Below are 25,745 nucleotides of genomic sequence, written 5' to 3'. Positions count from 1 at the left end.
TTTTATTCAGGGAAACATGAGTTATGCTGCTCCCTCTATGCTCTGTAAATAGACTGCTGTGATGCTGAAACGTGTTATGGTGCTGTTAGAAATCTTTAATTAAGATTATATTTTGCATCCTCACCATTTAAAAACATTTTTATAACTAGAACAGTATTACACCAGAATATATTATGTTCAAATTTGTGATTACCCATGGTCTGGTCTGTCAATTCACGTTGATGAGAGACAAAGAACAGGAAATTACATTTAGCAAATGTAATGTTGGTGTAAAGATTGTATTTATTTTATTTGTAAGTACAAACCCTCTATTTGTCTCTTCTGGGATGTGTGACCTGTGGTGGGAGACTGTATTCAAACATCCCCATTTCATTCATGGCTCCGTATGCAGCTTTAATCAATCATCAAACCATTACGGCCCTCTGTGCCGTTCAGTGACAACTCTCATTACTAAATGACAGAGAAACATTATGCAGAAAACAAATGTTCACATCCCAGGAATATCATCTTGAATTATTTGGCTTATTAGCATATTAAATTGATTTAAGTGGCCATTCTTCTTTCCCTGGAGGAACCAAACAGGATTAGTATGTGCTGGACAACAAAACAAGGAAATGTTAGAGCCACTCAATGGCATCGTTCATTGCATTACAATTAGTTTTGGTTATGACTTGTCGCATCTGGGGTTAATCTCCAGAGGACCTTGGCGGATGAGAAGAAAAAGAAATGTAGGATGAAACTCTGCGTCAATCTTCATCTTTCTCCTCTCACTTCTTAATGACACCAAAGCATTACTGTTAGCTTGGAGGATGGATTTCTGCAGCGAAAGATCTTTAGGGTTTTTTCACAGCTCTGCATCACTGTAAACTCCAGTGAGACTTATATATTATGGCAGATGAATTTTAAGGATAGGATGGTGCAGTGGTCCTGTGACTCCCTGTGTGCCTTTCAAGTAAAAGCTCAGTGACACGGATGATGATATCAGGATGTAGTAGGCAATCTAACAGGTCGTTAGTGGTTACTGTTGCATGTCTTGATTCCTCATAATGCTCTGAATTGTTCTCTGATGTCCCATCTGCAGAATCACATGCTCTACACGGAGTTAAACCAGGGCTACATTCACGTTTTCCCTGGCAGAGTCTGACAGCAGATAGAGGCTCAGTTTTCTGCACTGCATTTGAGCTGACAGAGCAGTCCTCTTGAGATTTGCCTGCACAGTATCTGGAAGATTTGACCTCCAGATCTTTTGGGGTCATTTCCTTCATTTCTGGTGAGTCCTCTTGCTGACAATGCACAGAGATGAGATTTGGCCCAAAGGGAATGCTGAAGGGTACAGAATCCCTAATCAAATCACAGTTTTTCCTAATTTGTCTGCTGGAGTCCTGTTTAGCTGGACAGGTGTCTTTTGGGTCCTGGGTCAGTTTGCTGTAGCAGAGATCCTTCTGTCTTTCAGCGTAAGCCCTAATTGCCAGGTTCACATATTGCATGTTCTCATTATGAGATGCTACTGCTTCCTGCAGAAACATAACAGATAAACTGTGTCAGTGAGTTCCCTAAGCATGAGTTGCCAGCTAAGTAACCTATTCTTCTCTGGGCTACTAGGCTACTTAGGCTACTATTGCATCCAAGTATCAGCTCATTTAGTAATTGGTATATCTCCAGAAAAATTATGTCTTACAACAGCAGCTGGTTAGTATAATTTTGTACTTTTAGCTTTGATTAATACCTCTATTAATTAATTTTAAGTCTTTCTCTATTAAGTCTTTATTAGTATTAAGTATCAAAACTTCACTTCACTATAACTTCAGATAATACTTAGATTTATACTGCTTGATTTAAAGCTGGTCTGTCCACTCCTGTATAGCACAGCATGCCAGCTATCTAGCTTGGCAAAAAACAGCTTGTAGTAAAACACTGAGAAAGTAAGAGGGTTTAAAGTTCAATCCCACTCTCCTGTCTTTGAAGATACAGGAAGCATCCCTGGAGCTTTAGTCTCTCCCTAACATCTGCAGTTCTATAGAGCAGCTCATACTGTGACCACACAGTAAATGACCTCCTGTAGGTGGGATAAATATACCCTCTGAGTGGTGGAAGCTGCCTAGCTCTGTCATCTGATACACAGAAAAAGAGGAAGGTGTGGGAGCTACAGTGGTCAGTAATCTGTCATTGGCAGAACAGAGTCTCATTGTCAGTTATACTGTATTTTACACCAATATACCAATACATGATGTGCATAAAATAATTTGTTATTATCTATATGGTGTCCCTGGCCCATTACTGAGTTATTAATAACCTAGATAAGGGTGAAATCAATATGAGCAAGTTAATGATAATAATAAGGTATATCAAAATATGGCAATGGCATGCAAACATCACATGTAAAATAAATAAAATAGCATTAAATACTCATGCCTTTTCAATATGACATGAGTGATGACCAAATTTGACATCTGATTTTGTCATCTGACACACTATACAGACCTCTGTAGAGACTTCTTTATAGTGAGTATAGTGAGAAGGGAGTTGAAAATTAAACAAAGTCACAAAGACAGCCTTGGTGTTTTTCAAAGTTAAACAGAAACAAGAACCTGTAAATCTTTTACAAAAACTAACAATTATGTTTTGGACTATTTCACTCTTTTCTGTGGTAGCTAGTAGGAGTAATTAATAACACAGTATTCATTTTCTACCTCAGTGGGATTGAGCCAGTTGTCAGTGTTGTCATCACTCGGAGCACTTTTAATAGCGCAGACAACAGCCTTGGTTACAGCTTCACTAACTCTTGCCACATCATCCACTGCCTGTGCAGGAACAGAGAGTCAAGAAAAACAAGTATGAGTACTGCATATCAAGATAATTACACTGAGTGGTAGAGACACAGTCTCAGGGTTTGCTGCAGGCACAGTTTGTTATGTCTGTGACCTTGCAGGTAAAGCTGGAGCGGGTGCTGCTGTTTGAATAAACATTTGTCTGGCAGCAGGGAGCTTTTCTTAATGCAGCACACATTCCTTGTTGTTCTCATACACTCATCATAATGACAGCACATCTTTTACTGCCAGACCTGTTCATTACTCAAAGCTGAGAGGGGACTTCATCAGGGGCTCTTCATGGCAAAGAGGAGGAGAGCTAACATGCCTCAAATGTATTTATGACAGGAAAGTCATGGAATATCTTTTTCATTATTTGAGTTATGAGCTGAATGGTTCAGGATTAGGGAGAGACAAAATTGGGTTGTTTACCAACTCGATCCAGGAGTTCACGCTGACAGTGATGGGATCCACTGACTCCACATAGTGCCACCAGTGTCTGGGAACATAAAGCACCTGAGGAGCGAAGATAAAACACCATAAACAGTTTAGAGACATTACCCACTTCCATCCTTTTTGTCTCCAGGCCTTTGTAATATAGAGTACGAGAGAGAGTACGCACCCATTCTGATCATCCACTAGATGGCTGCATACACCTTTTTCCCCCCAGTCTGTCAGTGGCTCGCCCTTTCATAAAGTGACTCTTACAATTATTGATTCCCTGCCTCCTCAGCAGTCTTGATTCATTCATGGCTTGTGGTCTGACAAGACAAGAGGGATGATCTATCCTTTGATTTGATTTGCAGAAGAAGGAGATTGCTGTAGATACCAACTATCAATTTTATGTCAACATTTTAAGTATTTCCAGGTGAATGGTGAAGGAAAAAAAAAATAAATCTAAAAGTAAGTAGAAAAATCTAAGTACAGAAGCCCTCTTTGTCTCCCATACATTACCACTTGTATTTTTTGACCAAAGGACCAAATGAAGGTCATGTGATAACACCTGAGTCAACTTTGTTAAGTAAGATAAGTAAGATAAGATTAAGAAAGAACATCCATACTCAAAAGTACTTTCAACCATGGGATTCACTTAGACTGGCTTATTTATGCCAAAACTACCGTATTACCATTGCAGCAAAAAAGAGTAAAGGTGGTAATAAATAGAGTTAAGGCATTTTACTCAGAATAAGGTTTATAATCTTCCCATTAATCAAAATCAGTAAACCTAGCCTGTTTTAGTATAAACAGTGACCTACACATCGCTCCACAATCAGCTGCCAGAGTTACTTGACAGCTGAGTTTGGTGTTGCTGATAGGAGGGTATTTGATATGCTACAGGGTCTCCAGCACAAGCAGATAGTGAAAAGAGACAGATGGCTAATTGCTTTGTCACCATTTTGACATGTGAAAAACAATGCAGCTGGAATCTGAAACAAGGCAAAGTAGAACAAAAACACCCAAGAGCACTTTTGCAGTAATTCTGAATTCAAAGCTTCTGATTGCACAACACTTCAATCATAACTCTGAGCTCATTTGCTTCTAAAGCAGAATAGATGATGGGAACTTGATGGATTTGTCAGTTGATCTACTGGTCTACCCATGATCCCTGTAACTTCTCTCCTGGACAAAACATTAATAACTTTAATGCAGTTTAACCTTCCACTTCCTTTAATAGAAAAAAACTTCAGTCTGCTGAAGGTGAAACACTATAACTGAACAGGCTAGAATTTACTTGGAACACAAGTCACAACCATTGCCTTGCTTCACACTTTTATGGAGGACACCATGACAAATAAATCTTATCGTTGAGTCTACTTTTACATGTTCAGAGCTTAAGGAGCAATAAAGCTATATTTTATGGCTATTGCTTCAGTGTTACAAACAGTTCATCACATTATATCAGATCTCTCTCATCTAAAGCCATACTAGTTAATGATTTGATATCAGATTACCATCTTGAGCTATTCTGTCTGACATTAACCTGGCTGTGTCAGGATGAGTATGTTAGCCTGAATGAATCCTGTCGAGTTTGGTACTTAAAACAGATAACGTCATTATAGTAGGTGACTTCAATATTTATGTAGATGTCAATAATGACAGCCTTAGCACTGCATTTTCCTTATAACTTGACTGTACTGGCTTCTCTCAGTGTGTAAATAAACCCACTCACTGTCTCAGTCACACTCTCGATGTTGTGTTAGCCTATGGTATTGACATTGAACATGTAACAGTCTTCCCACACAATCCCGTTCTATCTGACCACTTTCTAATCACTTTTGAATTCATATCGCTGGATTATGTACAAACAGGTAAAAATGTCCTAAATAGAAACAGCTCTGATAGTACAGTGGCTAAATTTAAGGAAATGATTCCAGCTAACCTAGGTCCAATGCCCTATCTTGATTTAGCAGAAGCTACTCCCTCCAAGCTTGATCATCTTGTAGACAGTGTTGCAGACTCACTGTGCACTACTTTAGATCCCATCGCGCCCCCAAAAATTAGAACAATAAAGAGAAAGAGTCAAGCTCCATGGTTCAACTCATAAGCCTGTTCACTGACACAAACAGCATGTAGGCTTGAAAGAATATGGCGTTCCACCAAACTGGAAGAATCCCACTTAGCCTGGCAAGATGGTCTTAAAAGATATAAGAAGGCCCTCTGTAATGCAAGAGGCGCCTATTATTCGTCACTAATAGAGGATAATAAGAACAAGCCCAGGTTTGTATTCAGCACTGTAGCCAGGCTGACAGAGAGTCACGGCTCTATAGATCCACACATCCCTTTATCCCTCAGCAGTGATGATTTTATGAACTTCTTTAATGATAAAATTTCTACTATTAGAGATAAAATTAATCACATCCTGCCCTAAACCAGCACTGATTTAAGTCAAAACACAGGATCCATAGACTCAGCTGCAAAACCTAACCTTGACTCTTTTGCTACAGTCGACCTCCCCCAGCTCACATAAATTATTTCAGCATCTAAACCTTCAATGTGTCTCTTAGACTTCATCCCAACTAGGCTGCTTAAGGAAGCTCTGCCCTTAATTTGCAACTCTGTATTAGATAAGTTAAATCTGTCCTTGGTGACAGGTTATGTGCCGCAGTCATATAAAGTAGCTGGAATCAAACCTCTTCTAAAAAAGCCCACTCTAGATCCAGACATATTAGCCAACTACAGACCTATATCTAACCTCCCGTTTCTTTCTAAGATCCTGGAGAAAGAAGTTGTAAAACAGTTGAGTGACTTTCTACAATGTAATAGTTAATTCAAGGTTTTTCAGTCAGGATTTAGGTTGTATCATAGCACCGAGACAGCACTTCAGTAAAAGTAAAAATTACAAACGATCTCCTAACTGCATCAGACAACGGACTTATTTCTGTACCTGTTAGATCTCAGTGCTGCTTTTGATACGACTGACCATCACATCCTTTTACAGAGACTGGAGCATTTTATTGGGATTAAAGGAACTACACTAAACTGGTTTAAGTCCTATCTATCTGATAGGCTTCAGTTTGTACATATTAAGAACTACTCCTCCATATACACAAAAGTTAGATATGGAGTTCCACAAGGGTCAATGCTTGGACCAATCCTCTTCACTTTGTATATACTTCCCTTGGGCAACATTATGAGGAATCACTCCGTAAATTTCGATTATTATGCAGATGATACACAATGAAGCCTAAAGAAACCAGTCAGCTAGCCAAACTCCAGGCATGCCTTAGGGACATTAAGACTGGTATGACAAGCAATTTTTTACTGTTGAACTCAGATAAAACTGAAGTCATTGTAATCATTCAGAAATACATTTTCTAATGATGTAGTTCCATTAGACGACATTGCCCTAACTCCCAGCTCTACTGTAAAGAATCTGGGAGTGATCTTTGATCAGGATATGTCCTTAAACTCACACATTAAAAAAACTTCTAGGACTGCCTTCTTTCACCTGCGTAATATCGCCAAAATTAGACATTTTCTGTCTCAAAAAGATGCAGAAAAACTAGTCCATGCATTTGTTACTTCCAGGCTGGACTACTGTAATTCATTATTATCAGGCTGCCCCAACAAATCTCTAAAGACTCTGCAGCTGATCTAAAATGCTGCAGCATGATTATTGACAGGAAAAGAGACCATATTTCTCCTGTGTTAGCCTCTCTACACTGGCTTCCAGTCAAAACCAGAACAGAATTCAAAATCCTCCTCCTCACCTACAAAGCCCTTAATGGTCAGGCACCATCTTACCTTAAAGATTTCATAGTCCCCTACAATCCCACTAGGACACTGTGCTCCCAGAATGCTGGTTTATTGGTGGTTCCCAGAGGTTTCAAGAGTAGAATGGGAGGCAGAGCATTCAGCTATGAGGCTCCTCTACTGTGGAGCCTTCTCCCAACTTCGGTCCGAGAGGCAGACACCCTATGTACCTTTAAGAGTAGGCTTAAAACTTTTCTTTTTGATAAAGCTTATAGTTAGGGTTGGCTTGATCCATTCCTTAGTTATGCTGCTATAGGCCTAGACTGCTGGGAAATCTCCCATGATGCACTGAACTTCTCTCTCCCTCTCTCTCCACTCAATATGGATTCATATCCCATGTTACATGTTACTAACTCAATATCTCCCCTTTCCAGTAGTCGTGTGCTCTTCCGTCTCTCTCTCTCCTCTTCTGTCTCTTTCTGCAGGTACTTCTGCCTCTGGAGCAATAGGTCTGAGTTTGATCTGCGATGATAAGTCTCCTGCTGCTCCTGCAACTCCACTCAACACCTGCTACTAAAATTAGAAATTACTTGTACTGCTATTAGTTTTATTGCTATGTTACCAATTATTACTTTAACCCGTGTTATGCTATGTTCTTCTCTTGCTTTTCTCTATCCCCCCTTTCCCCTCTCTCTCTCAACCCAACCGGTTGAGGCAGATGGCTGCCCACCCTGAGCCTGGTTCTGCTCGAGGTTTCTGCCTCTTAAAAGGAAGTTTTTCCTTGCCACTGTCGCCTAGTGTTTGCTCATGGTGGGAACTGTTGGGTCTCTCTCTGCAAATACCTATTTTGAGAGTATGGTCTAGACCTGCTCTATATGAAAAGTGCCTTGAGATGACTTTTGTTGTGATTTGGTGCAATATAAATAAAACTGAATCGAATTGAATTGAATAAATGTAGGGTTACAGTATTACATAACATCAAACTTCAGTAAATCATTCTTGGTCAATTCCTGGTAGCAGTACTATAATTCAGCTCACAGCTCTAAAATGCTTTACATAGTCTGACTGGGAACAAACTGTTCTATGACACTCAGAAATACTGAAATATTAAAGTTTTAAGATTACTATCACAAAGACAAAGAAAAGCAGTAAATTCGTAAATGAAACATTTGCCAATTTTAAAAATAGTTGCTGCTTATTGTCTTGTCAATTAGCTAATCAATTATACAACTAACTGATTTCAGCTCTGGTCTTCTTATAGATTTGAGTTTAAACCTATTTAATCCTGAAAAATGGTTCAGTTCAGGAGCACCTAAAAATTTTTGGCTTGGACTACTTACAACTAAACTCAAGAACAAAATAGATAGATGAGAATATAAGTATCAGTGTATCAGCAACATCCTCACTAAGACAAGAAATACCAGAATTTTGTTAGAATAGCATATGATCATGAATATTGGATCATGAAATTAAATTTAACAACCTGTGCCAAGCTGATTTTATATTTCCTTGGTCATGTTTTTCAAGAAAATCAGCATGTAAACCAGATCACACCCATGACAGTTCAGTCTGAATTATCAGAGTAATGTGATATCAGTTATGCTACTATAATTCTATGTGAACAATTCTGACCTGTCCTGGCTGCAGTGTGACAATATGGGCTCTGGCTCTCTGAAAGTCAGGGAAACTCCGCAGGTCTGGATGGAGCACATCCACCCTGCTGAAGACACTGGATTCCTCATATGGAATCCTGGTTGGGTAGAGTTTAGAAGTGTCCTCTGGAGGAAAGAGGTGCCAGCGTTTCCTACAAAGGGAAAACAACACTGTTTGATATGACTTCAGACTAAAGAGTAAACAAAGACTGTTGTTAGAAATTAATTCAATTGTTTGCTCAGATAAAGGGGTGTCGGTGAATTACCTAGTAAGCCATAAATTCAGGCTGAATGGCTTGTTGAAAGCCAAAAATGCAGCTTTCCAATACTGTAAACAAAACTTTTATTGCACTCTGACAGAGCATAGCAAATACTCATAATAAAGAAATTATGAGAAGATTACCCCCGTGATGAACACCCAAAATACAACACGTAATTTAGGAATCATGAAATGAGGAAGAAAAATGTTCTTATAATTAAGTACTTAAACAAATTAAAGAGATGTTACACTGGTTTATAATATTCTCATTCTCATAGTTAATTGAGTTAATTTTTATCAGAGGTGTTCTAAATCCTTTGTTTTTCTGTGAGATGATAAAAGCTACCAGGGCCAAATGCAGATTAATCAGTTGAAAATAATTCTGTTTTCTTTAACCTGAAACACATATTACATCCCCTGCATAGTTTGGGTGTTGTCTAAAAACACTTGATGTCCACCATTGTCTCAGATGTCATGGAATCAGTCAGCATTGTTGTATTTTCATGGATCAGCACTGTCAAAGAACAGCTTGAGCTGCATTTTATTTCATTTGAGATCAATACCAAATAAAAGAAGCTGAGACCCAATTACAAAGAGTGAGATAAGACAGAAAAAAGACCTTTCCTCTTTTGGTTCTTGACTCACAGAGCCCCATATAGCACCTCACTCTCAGTTTCCATTTCCTTCTTGCTCTGGTGAGCACTGTCACAAATTAACTCTCTTTCAGAGGGCAGAGGACAGATCATACTCTGTGTCAGCAGTTACAGTACCCTGCACCTTTTGTGTTGTGGAAGAGCTAGGTGGTTAACAGGCAGAAAACCACCACCACCAGTGAGGTGAAATACAGCTGTGGTCGTACGGAATCCTGAACCCTCTCTCTGCTAAGTTACAGCTCCTCTCTATTAAGTGGAGAGACCCATTATCACAGATATGGCAGGACAATGTCACTTTTTATTTTACACCGCTTAGCAGGTGTATTTTTTATTTATACTTTTTTCTGTTGCTTAAATTGAACAGTACAGTAACTAATAATTTTGTGTTTTTAGATACAAAACAAAACAAAATTCAGTCACAGACAGAACAGATTACTGTGAGAAACCAGGTCACGGCACAAAAAAAAAGAGAAAAAAATCCCCAAAAAAATAAAATAAAATAAAATCAGAGAACAGGTTTACATGCATTGCAGTATTTTGACTACATTCAGATGGTGCATGTCTGTTGCATCACATATTGGACAGTGTTGCACTGTCTCTCCAGTGCAGAGCACCAAACTATTTCTTTCCGCACTTACCATTTTACCCCATTACAAGTTTTAAGGCTCTTACACTGCTAGTTATGCCTAAGTATTGATTTGTCCTGCCTTTAATTTAAGCCTTTGTTATGACTTGAAACAATACTGACAAATCTATGAGGCAGGGAAATGACTGATGCTTTATGTAAAGTTCTGTCAATAACATTGCAATGATATATTCAAAGTTGCATCTTAGATTTGTCCATTACTGACTGCACTCGAACATATATTAATCAACATATATTAATATATTATAAACACATGCATTGCCTGTAAGTTTTAAAATATTCTGCTGTTCAGCTGTGTGTCTTATGGCTAACACAAAAATATGACATTTTATCAGTTAAAATGAAAAAGTTTTAAGTCTGATTGAAATTAATAAAATTGATTAATGAAGTAAAAATAATAAAAATAACAAAAATGATATAAAAACAGAAATGACTCATATACTATAAATAATTTCAGGGTTATCAAAACAATAATCCCAATAGTAGCTTGAAGATGTAAAGGCTTGGGGATAATGACATTGAGATGTGCTGCTGAAGTACAGTGAAATGTAATATGATAAGTATATTCCAATTAGGCTTTTTTTTTTTTTTTTTTTTTTTGCTTTAAAGAAGAAAGTGTGAGAAAGGCCATGGCCACATAATCAGGTTTCTCCAGCAGAAGTCTATCTGTGTTTCTTTTAAATACAGAAAGAAAATACAAACAAGAAACCTTTACTGTTTATGTGATGTTTCAGAAATTAGATTACTGATTTATAATCTGGCTACTTTAGTGCATAAAATGTGGCAAACACGCTTTTGTCTCTCTTACCGTCCCTGTACCTGCAGTACCAGGTTATAGCCATAAGAGTCCAGGTGACATGGTGTGTTGGCTCCCTCTGTGCCAATCCATAAGGTGCTCTCTCTTCCGCCACGGCCCTCAAAACCAAAGTCTGACCATTTCACATCCTGCAATACACCCGCACCACATTAAAATTACAAACAATCCAAAATAATGTGGAAATATAAACAACAGTCTGACTTTTAAATTAAAAGTCTCCATTCTTTTTGTCCATGATAATAATGGCATGACATGGAGACAAGACTCACATTGTCTCAACTATCAGAACTCTGCTGTAAGCTCACAGATGTACTCCCACCTCATCAGCTAATTTGACAGGGCCTATTATAGGTGACCAATGGAGATCTCTGTGTAAGAAACCAAACTACAGTATTTGTAATCTTTAAAAAAAAAAAAAAAAAAAAAAAAAGCAGGTCTGTCAAGCCCTGTCAGAGCAAAAAGGTGTAGCAATCATCCCAGCATCCTGAATAATGAAGTCATTACCATATAGGCAGACAGATGACAGACTGGTCAATCTAGCCTTCAGGCAGTATTTTCCCAGCACCATTTATCCCGTAAAAAGCCCATGTCTGCATGTCTCAAAGGCATGAATGTCAGCGGGTAATAATTGCAGGTGGATGCCCAATAAAAATTTATCACTGCGATAAAAATGAAATGAATGTGTGGCAGTGGCTCGAGAAAGGATGGCACTTTTATGTCTTTACCTACTGGAGGACAAGAACAGAAGCCAATATAAAGTTGTTACAGAAAAAGCTTAACACTTTAATTGGGGAAAGGGGAAAAAAAGTAAGAAAATAATGTAATGATATAAATGAACAATTTGAGAAAACATTTTTTGACGTTTTCCATTAAATTTTTTATTTGTTGATAAGCTGAAGCTGTTGCAACTTGATTAGACGGTAATAGTATGTGAATAATATTTTTTAAATTAAACTTTGGGAAAATACTGTTTCTATTGTGCTGCTTAGACTGTATGTGATTAAATACTTTAGGGTCATGTATAAATCATAAATAAATACATGATAAGCTCCACCAGGATGTGAATGTGTTTTCTGTCAACAGCAGTTGCAGTGATATGGAGATACTAAAATGCTTTGCACAGATAGAATCAAAAGACTTAGAGGTTTCAAGAAATGTATAATTTGTCAAGGTGGTATCCTACAGGTGAGACAGTGGACTTTGAAAGGTTAACATGTACGTATGTACACAAGTGCCTGATACCTTAAACATGGAGGGCTGATCTTGAAACAGGTTGGCAATGTATTTGTAGTCAGCATAAGCCCAATACTCTGCATAGGAGAACTCAGAGAAAGGTCCAACGTCTGGCCTAGAATGACCCCGGGTCCAGCTAAGAAAGTGTGCCAGTTTGGCCTCCACAAAGGAACACTGAGTTTCAAACAGAGGTGCTATGAGAGTGAGAGAAAATAGAAAGAAAAGGCACAAGAAAGAGTGTAATCACTGGAAAATTGTCATAAAGTTTCAGTAAAACGATTCACTTGATCTATGCTAAAAGAAATTCAGTTCATATACCAGAACCGCAGCACTATGCATCATCACAGAGGCATGAAATTTTGTTTTACCCACGTTTATGAGAAAAATAAATCACAGTTGCAGTGATTTACTTTTGCTTTTATTTCAGTAAACAAAGTGTGTCTGTGGTTGAGTGATGACATTTATAGTGAGCGATGCCCTCCTGTCAGCTGTTGTAGCTGAAAAAGATGATTTAGAAATCTAATTAGCAAGTTTTTATCAGAGGACACACTCTCTGTTATTCATCACAGGAGGAGTCATAATTGTAGCTGTTTTAAAACCACATGGAAGCCACAATACACCAGATGCTCTAAGGCAAACGCCTTCATTGCTCTTTTTTTGTTTTTTTCTTATGTGTATTTTAATCAGTAACAGCCTTCAAAACCTCATCAGGTGATGGTAAATACAGTCTAATTTGTAAATTATCACTTGTCAGAAGATGAACTACTCAAGATCGCAGGCCATTACGTGGTCACTGAAAATTGAGTGAAAGTACAGAATTGCTATATGAGGCCTGGCACATTGAACAGAGAAGCTTATTAATGAATTTATCATTATATCTATTTATCTAATCATACTTTTAATTAATTCTAATTTCAAAATAACTTAAACCCACTAGCAGTGCTTGGTGGGTAGTCTGAATTGAATCTTTTCGGGACATATTTCTGCACTTTCAATCTAGTTGATTGATAACACAGGAATTATTTTGACCCAGATCTGTCTAGATTTATCTTCTGTTCTTACTGAGCATCTTCCCTTTTCTCCCGAGTCTAAATCGGATCAGTTTGTCACCAAGGCAGCCAGACAAGTTCTCTGCAGTCCAGTGGAGAACGGGCCAGCCACAGGTCATGTTCATGAAGACTGCTGGCTGCTGCAGATGGCTCAGAATCATCTGGGTCTCCTCTGTGCTGAAGGGTTTAATGGAGTTGGAGGCAGCCATGGCATCTAGTATACACTGGTAGTGGGATGCAACACAGAGGATGTACACACAGATTAGCTGGTAAATAAATGGTATTTAAGTTGTTGTCATTATCATCATCACTGCCAAATGCTAAGATACAGTCTGTTTAATCTTCTGTAGGATAAAGGTGAACAAGACTGAAGTTCTTTATATGTGCTGAAAAAACTCTGCTGTTTTTGTGTGTCTCTTTACTGTTATTTGTTCCTCTCTCAGAACAGTGTCATTTCACCAGCAACCTTACAAATACCCACAACTGTGCTCTCACTAAAGGTGTTATCCCCCAGGAACCTGGGTTGGTGACAAAAGGTAAGTGAAGCTTCCATTTGTCTCCGAGCTTGTTTATACTAGCTGTAACATAAACCTGCAAGTCTATGTAAAGTAGTAATACTGATGGCGTTCTGAGTTAGTCACACCACAGAAAAATGTGCTATGAACCACCCAGCTAAATTTAAATAGGCAAAAATAGGCAAATATATAAAACTAGAAAATGCATTTCCTGCAGAAAATGCAGCGTGAATACTGATAGTTGAATGGATTGCTGAGGCAATGCTTAAAATGGCAGAACATATGAATAGCAAAATAGCAAAACTGCAGAATATATCAATAGCAGAATAGCAAAATAGCAAAACTGCAGAATGTATTAATAGCAGAATAGCAAAACTGTAGTGTAACTAGCATAAATATCCAGAAAACCTAAACATTTTGATAGCTGAATGGTTTCTGCAGCATAAAGCATGGAAGACTAGTAGAAAAAAAAGATAAATGCAGAATCAAATGTTTGGAAGTTAAAATGTAAAACTGGAGCTGGAAGCTAAACTGTGATTATTCAAAAACTACACAAGAAATCAAAAATCTGAATAAATGATACATTTTAAATACTTTTTGAAGTCATCAAGCCAATATTAACCCGTGCCCTCCACTCAAACCAAAATAATAATATGTTGTCATGTCATGTTTTTTGAGCTGTACAGATGCACTAACTTTACATCCCAAGCTCCACTCATTAACAACAGACCTCAGACTAGTTCTCAGCAGTGTGTCTCATCTGTGCTGAGAGTCTAAAGCATAGAACATGAAATGTTCTGGTCACCATCCTTGTAACCGTGACAGTGACAAAAATAATCCAACGTGAAAGCTGTGTATGCATTGGTTGTTATTGCTACTTTCTTTGCTACTTTTTCCTCTCTCAACATCCTGTGTCTGCATCGCGGAGAAACATAGATTTTTATAAATATGAAACTCCTTTATTCTATAAGGCCTTGATGGATAATTCATCTCCCAGTAAAAACCTCCTAAACGATGAACACTGAAGGGATCCTAACTCAAAAATAAGCTGAGCATATAGAAACAACGTGAGCTAACGTTAGCGGCTGCTTGGTTATCAGCCCGCAGAACCTCATTAGACTCATTTTGAAAGTGAAACTACTAAAACAATAACTCCTGCGAAGACCATTAACCCCCCCCCAAGCACAATGCCGTAATTCACTTCTTTTTATTGCCGACGTCTGTTCCAGTCTTTTACTTGCACCATACAGAGCAAGATGCAGCAGAGAAGAAGCACTCGGCAGAAACAGAACTATAAACATTAGTTCTGCGTCTTTCCCCCCACCTCCACCCAATTAAAAATTTGTCTAATAAAAATTTGTTGATTCTTAAAAACAGATGTCGACTATTAATCGAGTAATCGATTATTCGTGCACATCCCTAAAGAATAGGGTTGCAAAATTCTGGGAATTTTCAAAGTTGGAAACTTTCCAATGTCTCATTAACTAAGTAAACGACAGGAACAAATAACTGCTTTGGTGACATAAATGATTTTAGACATTTCCTATTAGCATTGTCAGAGGAGTGAAGCCAGATTGAGAAAAAAGTACAATGAGGCAGCTACAGCTCTAAAAAAAAATAACTTCAGGGAGGCCAAAAAAGTAGCAATAACAACCCATGCATGGACAGCTCTCACATCAGAGTTTTATGTCACTGTCACCTACTGTTAAATGGACGGTGACGGGAACATTTCTGGATCTGTACTCCAGACTTGCAGCACAGATGAGACACACTGCTGAGAACATCGCTGCTAGTCTGAGGTGCGTTGTTGATGAGTGGGGTTTGGGAGGTAAGGTTAGTGCATCTGTACACAACACTGCAAAAACATGACTTGACAAGACAACATTATTATTTTGGTTTGGGTGGAGGGCACGTCTTAACGATGACGTCACGACTATTCGACTAATCGACTTAAATTGGTTTGATGAACCTTCAAAAAGTAATCAAAATGCCCATCACTAGCAGTTACTGTTGGTTTTCCACTTTTAAGTTTTTTTCTGTATTTCAACAATTTCAGCCATCTTTCACCATTGCTTCAGCAACCCATTCAGCTATCAGCATTAACACTGCATTTTCTGCAGGAAATGCATTTTCTGGTTACTCTAAGATTTTTTTTTTGCTTTTTTTAACCTATCATTGTAAACTGTATATGTTTGTGGTATTTAAACTTTTGAAGACAACAGACGTCTAAAGACGTCACGTTAGGCTCTGCGAAGTAATCATAGACATTTCTGACGTTTCATGGGATAAACAACCGAAAAAAGATTAATCAATGAAAATAATCGTGAGTTGCAGCCGCTACTGAGTTAACGTTATATAACACACATCACAGGTTACTGATGAGCCATTTAGTTTGCTCAACGTCCTCTAAAAAGAAACATGCCAGATACCTCAAGTTATACTTTTCTCACCTGACCGAATCAGCACCACTACGATGTCACTACGCATTCAGATCATGTGGCTGACTATCATTACATGACAGAAAGGCCAACTTGCTGACATCGTTTTGAGTGAGGAACATGTATCACACAACTCAAACTAGCTTAGGTAACTTCCTTCAGCAAATAATGAGATAGTACTATTTGCTAGCCTCTGATTGTGAAAAGATATCACAGAAAAGCTAACGTTAGCAAGGCTCGCGCAAACAGAAGGATCTCTGGATGGAACTTTGGAAAAACAGGGGACTCACCTTTGACTACACGTGCAGTTGAGGTTCAGGCGGAAGTAAACAAAACTCACATGACAGTGTAGGGTTTCTGTTTACATCTGGAGCTCCTCACTTTGAATCTGCTCCATTTGGGCTCTGTGGTTATACAACAACCCAGCTTAAGCTAACGCTCCAGACGAGCCAAAATGGCAGCCCGATGACGACAGTTTCCACGACAGAAACTGTTTCCGTTCGGGCATGCGTAATAGAGTTAAGTGACAGAAACAGGAGCTAACGGCTGTTTTTGTTTTGTGTGGTTGACAGAAACTCCGCGAGACGTCTTGTCCCCGTTACTGCGCTGACGTTTAAACTGGAATTTTAATTCAACTGACTGGCAAGACAGCGACCATGGGTGCCGGTTCAAGCACCGAGGCCGAAAGGGAGCCACTTCTCGTCCCTTCTCATGCGGAGGCAATCAGTCAACCAGTAAACAGCAGAGTGTACGGGAGAAGATGGCTGGTCCTGACCCAGTTTTCCTTGCTGGCGCTCATGCAGGGGATGGTGTGGAACTTTTGGGGTCCCATCCAGAACTCGGCCGTTCACGCCTTCGGTTTCACCAAGTCCGACATCGCAGTTCTGGTTCTGTGGGGCCCACTGGGCTTCGTCCCCTGGCTGCTGTTTATGTGGTTAATGGATAAAAAAGGTGAGCTGTTCTAATCTAGGACACTCTGTCCTATCTTAACATTGTGGTGGCTGACTTCAACGTTTTGACCCCAACCTCACTACTGCGATGATATCAACCTCAAGTCATGACATCATAATTTGTGATAGACATTGAAAAGTTTGATGCAGTTAGTTGACGTGAAGTCTACACACGAGGCTTCTCTGGATCAAGATAAGTGGTGATGCCGGGTGTTACACAGTATTATGATATTCTTGCGTGACCTGATTGGAAATTTGGGGTATTTTGCCACTGAAAAAGATATTCATCCTGGTGACATAATGTATTTGTATCATCAATACTGACTCCATAATGTTAAGGTAGGGCCACTTTTTAAATGCCTGTGATATCAGAAACTGATTTTTGGTCTGTCTTAATATTTGATAAACCAATCAATCCTTTTTGAAATAACTCAAACAGTTCAACCAGAGGATCATAGACACCATATCATGTATTTGTTATCTGATACCAATATCAGATATTTCCTCCACCGATTTTCTAGTTTGACCCTATCATGCATGAATTATGAAGATTTGTGTTTATTATTCTTTTTTATGCATGAAAAATATTTTTGAACTTCATTTTTTAAAAACTCATGTTTCTTACATGTCCACTTGGGTGGACTGCCAATCAATAAAATGATATATAATGTTAAAACTATAAAATAATAACATTAACATATTTTAATACTGTTCAGCGCACTGCAAAAACATTGAACCTTGCTCCTGACTCTTTAGCCTCTCAGCATCCTCAGTTCCCTCAGCATCCTCAGTTCCTCTGTTACTACTGCTAGCATTTGTCAATACGTCTTGTTCTGGTAGCCATCGATCATCACAGCCATTAGCATCATCCTCATTTGACTCAGGTGGTATTTGCTCCACTATCCTGTAGGCCTTTCTGTCAAGCGCTGTGCTTGAGCTCTACAAAATATAAAAGACACTAACTGCTCATTTCATACAACATGTCATAATGGACCTAATCTACACATACATTTGTTTTTGTTACAAAACTGCAAGTTCTACATTCTAGTACATTCTAGTAACATTAAGCAGTTGATTCACATCCAAAACAGATACTGCAAATGAAGTATTTTCAAGAACAACAAAATTGCAGCAATAGTATGAAATATAGTTGAAATATAGCCAGCGATGGATGATGTTTAATATAGTGAACAAATTATTTAGCTAGTGATGCATGATGTCCGATCTAGTGGACAGATGACTAATTGTAATTTCCTCCTAACATAAAATCAATACTTGGAAATTTTAACAATACTATTACTCCATAGTTGTTACTTGATTGATTTTGCCTGCAGAGGTCTCCTTCTATAGAAGGACTGGCAAGAAATTCCTGAGCTGAGCAGCATTTCTGCCCATCCATTTTGAGACATTTGTGTTAGACTTACATCGACTGGCCAGTAGTTGGCAGCATATGGAACAACACTCAAGCATCCAATGTGGTGGCTGATGTGCAACTATATCATCAAAACCCATGCATATACAAGAAAACAGCTTTTGTAATAGCTGTCCACTGTAGTGACCACTATGTGTGAAAGGGTTAAAATAGGACTGTAGCAAATGATAATTTTCAGAATGACAGACAGAATTAGTTATTTTATTTTAAGTCTATAAACAGTGAAGAAATGCCCCTCACAATTTCCCAAATATTATGGTGACTACTTTATTACTAGTTTTGTTCAACCAAAAGCTTTAAACCCAAAAGCTGTGAACAGTGAGGACAATATTTGGTACTTTTGCCTGATAATGTATGTGATTCATTAATTCTAAGAACAGTTGACAGTTTTCTCTAATTTAATCAATAAATTGACAGAAAACTGATCTTGGTGTGCATGCAGGTGTACAAGGTTGACATTTGTATGAATGGGCTTTTTCGTAGAAAAAAGACAGACAGAAAAAAAAAGATTGATACTACTTTTTAAATCAACATTGTTGGATCAATGTTTGATAAGTAACTTTTGAAGGCCTCTTAAGACTTCTCTCTTTCAAGAGGGCATCTTGACTTCTACTACTGAGTCAGTCACCCTTCACCTAACCAGTTCCTCCACATCACCTGACTGCCATGTAGTTACTGCCTGGGCTGAACTATCAGATGACAAAAACAGTAACTACGCAGTAACAACATCAGTGTAACCTAGGGTTGCTACATTCTGGAATTTTCAAAGTTGGAAACTTTCCATGGGAATTAACAGTATAATATATGAGAATTAATGGATATATATGGGAATTAATGGGAATAAAAAGGAAATTTGCAGAATTGCAGGTTAGCATGTAACAGGGAACTTAAATGTAGATATATCTTGCAGTATAATCTTGGTTAAAACAACCAGATTTAATGCAAATTCAGTTGAATTTCTACCCTGCTCTGTGCATTCCTCCATCACATGCACAGATCATTTTGAGAATCCTTGCTCACTACAGAAGGACTATTGAAGCCACACTACTGCATCTGAGCCCACAGACTACATCCAGTCAAGTCAGTTCATCATGTCATATTACTGGGCTCAATATATTTGATCTGTGCTACTGAAGTTTAACTAGCAGAAAATAAATCAAAATGTGTAGCTACCTAACCAGTAAATCAGAGATGCTAAATGTAAGCTAGCTAACACCATTTCATTGACAATTTGACAATTTGACAGTTTGTTTCTGCTCGAGGTTTCTGCCTCTTAAAACAAAGTTTTTCTTTGCCACCATTGCCTAGTGCTGCTCATGGTGGGAATTGTTGGATCTCTCTTTGTGAAAATTATAATATAAAGACTATGGTCCAGACCTGCTCTATATGGAAAGTGCATTGAGACAACTTCTGTTGTGATTTGGTGCTATATGAATTAAAAAATTACTTGACTTGAATTTAAGAGTCTGGCTATCATGATAAGTGCTGCTTCCCAAGCAAGATGGCTCAAATGTGATGCTGTTTCTTCAGCCAGGTTTCTGTTCATACAAAACGGTAGTTTAGAGTTTGATTCAGCAGCTGATTGATGAGTGTTCATCTATTCATGCAGCCAGTGTATTCATTTATCCAGCATCAATCATAAAATATTTTACAAGTTTTCAACTTGGAATATTTCCAAAATCCCCCAGCTTAACTTCCCTTGGAAAGTTTCTGGAAATATGCCAGAAATGTTCTGCCCCTTTGCTACCCTGCTGTAACCAGGCTGCTGATGAATTAAAGACCACAAGCAAAATCTTGCCAAGAAATTACATAATGTACCTTGTGATCCTGATTCATCAGCAGTTAGTAGCTCTGAGTGTTTTGTTTACCTAAGGTTGTCACATCATATCTGCTGCTCTTTGTGAGTGCTAGAAACTTTTTACTGACAAGACATATGTGTGAGGTAAAATAATCTAGCTGTAGAGTCCCCACAGACCTGTAAAGTTATTGCTCAGCTTTATGCTCATCTTGCAGTTAAGTCTGCCTCTGAGTCATATATTGGATTAGGTGCAATTCAGCTTTCACAAATTGTTTAAGCCATTCAGAGGCTGCAACAGGCCTACACTGTTGTCTGTGTTTGTTACATGCTCTGTCACGCACACACACACACAGTGGCTCCACTCCAACTTGTCAGTGGGGAAAATCCTTGACTTCCCTCTGGGAGTTCCTCGTACTCAAGGGGAGAAACTGCTGATGATCAACAGCATGGTAGTTGCCAGAGAGGCTAGAGTCTTAAGATCCAGTTATGGAGTAGTCATAATGTGCTTAGGGTATGGCATTCATATACAGTGATACTGCAGAATGTGTCAGACAGAGCTGATTTACCCAGGTAACTTTGAGGTTTACAAGCTTGTAAGTCCAGGTTGCAGCAGCTGGCCTCCAGGGCCTGTGAATGCCATGTGAATTTTCTGTGTGTAAATGCATTACTTGAAATAGTAGCCACTTTCATCACAGAAAGTCCAGTAATCATAGCATGATTATGACTGATCCTGCAGAAATACAATTAGATTAGAGTTTGTTCTCACTTTTAAGAATCAAAACTACTAAAAGAGGGCTTTGTCTATTAATCATTTAGTTTATAAAATGTTTTTAACTGACACTTCAATTTACAGCTATATAAAACAGAAAAAGGTAGCAAATTCTCACATATTACAAGGTCTGTATTTTTGCTTGATAAATTATTTAAATCTGTAGTTATTTACAAAAATTGTTATCTACTTCCTGATTAATTGTCTAATTGTTTCCAGACTAGTTAGTTTTGCTAGTTTTGCCCCCTTTTTGACAATTCCCTGCTTTACACTTGGATCATTACATTTGCATTCATCGTGTGATCTTCTCAACACAACTAAAGTCCTCTGTTGGGCATCATTTAAGGTCCCCTAGACAGTGGTTAAAGTGTGTGTGTGTGTGTGTGTGTGTGTGTGTGTGTGTGTGTGTGTGTTAGAATTTTCCACAGTCCAAGGAGATGTACCCAAAAAGCTTGTTTTATTCAACCAACAATCCAAATTCCATTATAGCTGACAAAAACATCAAATACTCATATTTGACAAGCTAAAACAAGCATGTTTGACATTTTTGTTTTAAATTTACCTGAAATTATTTATCAATTATCAGAACAGCTGCTCATTTTAAAAATCTTTTCTGATTGACTGATCAAGTAATTGAGTCATCATAGTTGCTCTAATTCTATATATATATTGTCATGTAACCTGTTTTTCCCACCAAGGATCAATAAGGTACAGTGTGGACCACAGCCCTGTTTCAGTTTTGTTGTAATTGCAGCCTGGTAGCCAAACCTTCAGCAAATGACAGCTCACATGGAAAAAGAAGAACAGGGAAGTGAAGAGAGTTTCCTTAAATTTACATCATGAGGGTGAAACTGAGAATAGGGACTTCTAAGTTGACAGAAAAAGGCGCTTTGTCGTACTATTGCTGTAACCAGCGGTATAAAGCAAGGAACTTTGGGATTCCTGCTGTCTGTTTGTATGGTTAGTGTTATTTTTGGTCACATACACTCAGTGGCCAGTTTATTTGGTACACCAAGCTTAAATTTAATTTTTGTAGGCTGCAGTTTGTGTTGCAGTTGAATTGTATTTCATCATACTGACTGTGTTTCTATTATTTTGCCCAACTCATTTACATTAGAGAGTGTAACCTAAATAAAAGAAACACCTCTCTGTGTAACTCGATACAGCTCAACAGCACCATAAACTACATCCTCTCAAATAATCAAAAAGTTGAATCAATACCTTTCTAGAGTTTAAACAAAAACTAAACATTATAACCTTCATGAAAGTCAGAGTTATTGCAGGGATGTTGTATTTGGGGATTTTTGCGATCAATTAATAGTTTTAAGTAATTTACCATATAGAAAATACCAAATGTTTGCTGGTTCCAGCTTCTGAATTGTGATGATTTGTTGCTTTTCTCTGTTTTCTTAATCATTGTAAACTGAATATCTTTTGGAAAATAATCATTAACAGCAGTATTGCTTTGGAGGTAAAATACTTTGTAAATATAGGCTGGTGACCTCAACCATTTTCACCCTGTCAGCACCTCTGCCATTTTTTGCTTTTGTTTCTTCACTTCCATGACTATATCTTGTTTCGTCCAGGTTTGCGGGCATCCCTCCTCCTCTCTGCCTTCTTCATGCTGCTAGGAGCAGCTCTGCGGAGCATCCCACTGACAGAGCAGCCTCTCAGACGATGGTAAGACTCTTCTGTAAACATTACGGTAGCAGATGGTTCAAGGCAGGCAAGGGTAATGATGATCTTTTGGAAGGCTTTTGGAAAGGAGACAGAGAATGACTTGTGATCTTTGGTGCAGTCATGAGCCTTCCATGATGTCCATAATTTTATTTAAAAGACAACATTTTCAATCTGGTTGCCACACCCTGTTCAGGAGCAGCTATGTGCATCAGTTTATGGATGAAAAGAGCTGCTTTCAAAATTTAGGACCATTCCTTGACTAAAGAGTTCACCATGATTTGTAATATAGCTGACTATGAGAAGTAATTTAATGGATTGGTAAATCCACAGAAAATTGATCAGCAGCTATTTTGATAAATTGTTTCAGTCATTTTTCAAGCAAAACTGTTATATATTCCCTGGTTTCAGCTTCTGTGAGGAATATAAGATTTTAATGCTTTTCTTCATCACATATTATAGTAAACTGGATATCTTTGGGGTTTGGGCTGTAAAAACATGAAATTTGAATATGTTACCCAATGCTTTGACATTAAAACAAAAATATTTTACTATTTTTTATGTTTATTTTGAAAATAATTGTTCACACTTGGAATGACACTGCAAGCTTGCTGACTTGAAGCACTAGCAGGTAGAATGTTCACCACATTCACCATCTTAGTATGTTACCCTGCCAGTATTTGGTAATTAACTGGCTGGACTAATAGACCGACATTGCAATCCATAAGACCTAAGCACTAGGGTGAACATCACTACCATAAGCAATGGTGACTATTATTGTAACTTTTCAGGTAGTTAAGCTGTGTTTCAGCTGTATTGATTCAAGACAAGGTTCTGTTTCTTTTTCTTCAAAGTACAGACCTGTAAATGGATAGAGGGACAGCCAGAAGGCATTTGGCTACCAGACAACAGGATTCTGAGAGACAGCTCAATATTGTGTGGATCCTTTACTTTGTTTTGATGTTTTTCGCTGCAAGTTTCCTCCCTTATCAGATGGCACTTTTACAGACCATCACTGGAAAACATAAAAAGGATCCCATTATTCTTATTCTTATTCTTCATTTTCAGTTTTACTCATGAGCTCAGTGTTTTGGAAAGTGCAAGAGCTAAGAGAAGGTCATTTCAATTATCATGTACCTTTTAAAAATGTAATTTAATTGAATATTTCTGAGTAGTAATCTATCTAATGATTCCTATTGGGATCTACAATGAGACAGTATATCATAAAATATCAATACATTGAGGAAATTGTATTTCCAAAATTGAATCACATATCACTATACTCCAAGGGTTTGAGATTTTTTAAATTAATTTTCTTTTTCTTTCAGAGAGCAGATAAATCAATTTTGTATCGCAGTCTCTTTCTCTCTTGAAAGCTCTTGAGGCTGTAGTAAGAAAGTCTTCAGTGGACTGAAAAGTTGAAGTGATACAGACCAAATGTAAGAAAAATAAAAAGATTCTGTTAAAGTATATCAGAAAGAAGAGTCACGATTCCCTTGTGATAGTGCCTTAGTTGGAAAAGAGTATTTACAATTTGCTTTGAAATTATGCCAGGTTTTGCATCCCGTGTTTGTATGCTCCTCACATATCTGCCATTGTTATTTCAAAGCACAAATTTATGGAGCCTATTTATTTTGGGGTCCTCCAGAAATTATGTAAGGATCTAGCTGAAGTTATATCAATACATTTTATCAATAAATCTTTTCAAATCTATCTATCAAGCTATTTATTCCTAGTTGTTTTAGTGTACTTACTGATTACACATAGCAAATGTTAGTTCTGACACAGTTGAGCTTTACATATTAAATGTAACAGGTCATAGCTCTTTAATGGATGACATAGTGGATTATCACAGTAAAGTACAGTCTGATAGAATCATGTAGCTTCCTGGGTCACCAGTAGATGTCAGTCTTTGCTTTGCCTTTCCTTTGGAGATAAAACAATATCACACTGTGAGAGCTTTTTTAAGTGAGCTGTTGGATACTGTATGGGCTTAGATGACGATTTAGATGACCTGAGAGAAAAGGGAAGGTGACCAAATAAAACAAAACCGTGAAGTCTGGCTGACTCCAAAATGTTGAATGCGTAGAGTTCAAGGGCATTGCAAGAGTGATCAAATGCAGTGTTTGAGTTTCCTACTCCCCTGATCAGGAGACAAGTGGCGACAGCTATTCAGGTTTAGAAACAGGGAAGTGCCCTCGACAGCCCCCTGTAGATCTGTGTTTGTTCTGCATGCCGTTTCATGTTTGATAAGTGATTACTTATTTTTTCTTTTCATGCTATCCTCCCAAAGAAGTAAACTGCCTCTGTTTTGAGTTTTTAAGATCCTTTTTAGGAAATCAAAGGCAGTTGTGAATATGTGAACAGCGGAACTTCCTCTCTTTTATACACAGGATCTTCTGTGTAGCTGCTACAGTCTTGTTTGAAAAAGAACTCAGATGAATGTGTTTATTTTGGTGAAGTTCAGACAGGGAGAGAAAAGGCACTCTTACATTAGTGGTCACTGATTAGACCTTGCTGTGATTAAAGCTGCTCTCAAATCAAAGACAAATCAACTTTTTACCTTCCTCAGTCTCTTTTGTTTTCATGCTGTCACTGCTTCCTCTTGCCCTTTCAGTCTCTTTCTCTTTCTCATATATTTAAATATAGACTAGCTGTTTGATTAATAAGTGTCTATCAGTTAGATCTCAGACACACGCACATTGTCTGATTGACCATCAGAACACGCTGTGGGTCTGGCAGCAGGCTGTCATGTTACTGTGGTGATTGCTGTGGTGCCATTTTCGAAACAGAATTGGCCTGTCCTTTTTGTGATGGCAGAATTGGGTCTGTCAGCCCTGGCGGACCAGAAGCAGT

General features: G+C 38.1%; 2 protein-coding genes across 4 annotated transcripts in view; one reads left to right on the top strand and one right to left on the bottom strand.

Moving 5' to 3' along the window:
• Positions 1-264: 264 nt before the first annotated feature.
• Positions 265-16,714, bottom strand: hspbap1 (hspb associated protein 1). 3 transcript variants are annotated; one of them, XM_018696527.2, is made up of 8 exons: positions 16,554-16,713; positions 13,324-13,534; positions 12,271-12,455; positions 11,020-11,156; positions 8,634-8,805; positions 3,240-3,323; positions 2,691-2,801; positions 265-1,514 (listed from the first exon to the last, which is right to left on the bottom strand). In XM_018696527.2, exons 2-8 carry the CDS (start codon positions 13,517-13,519, stop codon positions 903-905), a joined length of 1,497 nt encoding a protein of 498 aa, XP_018552043.1. In that variant the 5' UTR covers positions 13,520-13,534; positions 16,554-16,713; the 3' UTR covers positions 265-902. The 3 variants fall into 3 exon arrangements, with proteins under 3 accessions (XP_018552043.1, XP_018552044.1, XP_018552045.1); XM_018696528.2 differs by lacking the exon at positions 16,554-16,713 and adding an exon at positions 16,276-16,530; XM_018696529.2 differs by lacking the exon at positions 2,691-2,801 and having other exon boundaries at positions 16,554-16,714.
• A 65-nt stretch (positions 16,715-16,779) lies between these two features.
• The window catches only part of slc49a4 (solute carrier family 49 member 4), a 45,218-nt gene continuing 36,252 nt past the window's right edge, over positions 16,780-25,745 (top strand). The window contains exons 1-2 of the mRNA XM_018696530.2: positions 16,780-17,214; positions 22,799-22,892. Coding sequence (XP_018552046.1) covers positions 16,920-17,214; positions 22,799-22,892 — 389 coding nt within the window. The 5' untranslated portion in view covers positions 16,780-16,919. The remainder of the gene's footprint in view (positions 17,215-22,798; positions 22,893-25,745) is intronic.

This window comes from Lates calcarifer, linkage group LG1 (genome assembly GCF_001640805.2).
Source record: "Lates calcarifer isolate ASB-BC8 linkage group LG1, TLL_Latcal_v3, whole genome shotgun sequence".
In the NCBI taxonomy this organism is placed as follows: domain Eukaryota; kingdom Metazoa; phylum Chordata; class Actinopteri; family Centropomidae; genus Lates; species Lates calcarifer.
This window is presented reverse-complemented; position numbering and strand designations above follow the sequence as displayed.

Bases quoted from the DNA above. Each gene is read 5' to 3' on its own strand.
- hspbap1 (XM_018696527.2), bottom strand. From the start codon at position 13,519: ATGGCTGCCTCCAACTCCATTAAACCCTTCAGCACAGAGGAGACCCAG. The intron at 8,806-11,019 runs GTAAGAGAGACA...TTCCCTTTGTAG, and splicing joins GTACTGCAGGTACAGGGACG to GAAACGCTGGCACCTCTTTC. The intron at 1,515-2,690 runs GTAGAAAATGAA...ATGTTTCTGCAG, and splicing joins ACTGGCTCAATCCCACTGAG to GAAGCAGTAGCATCTCATAA.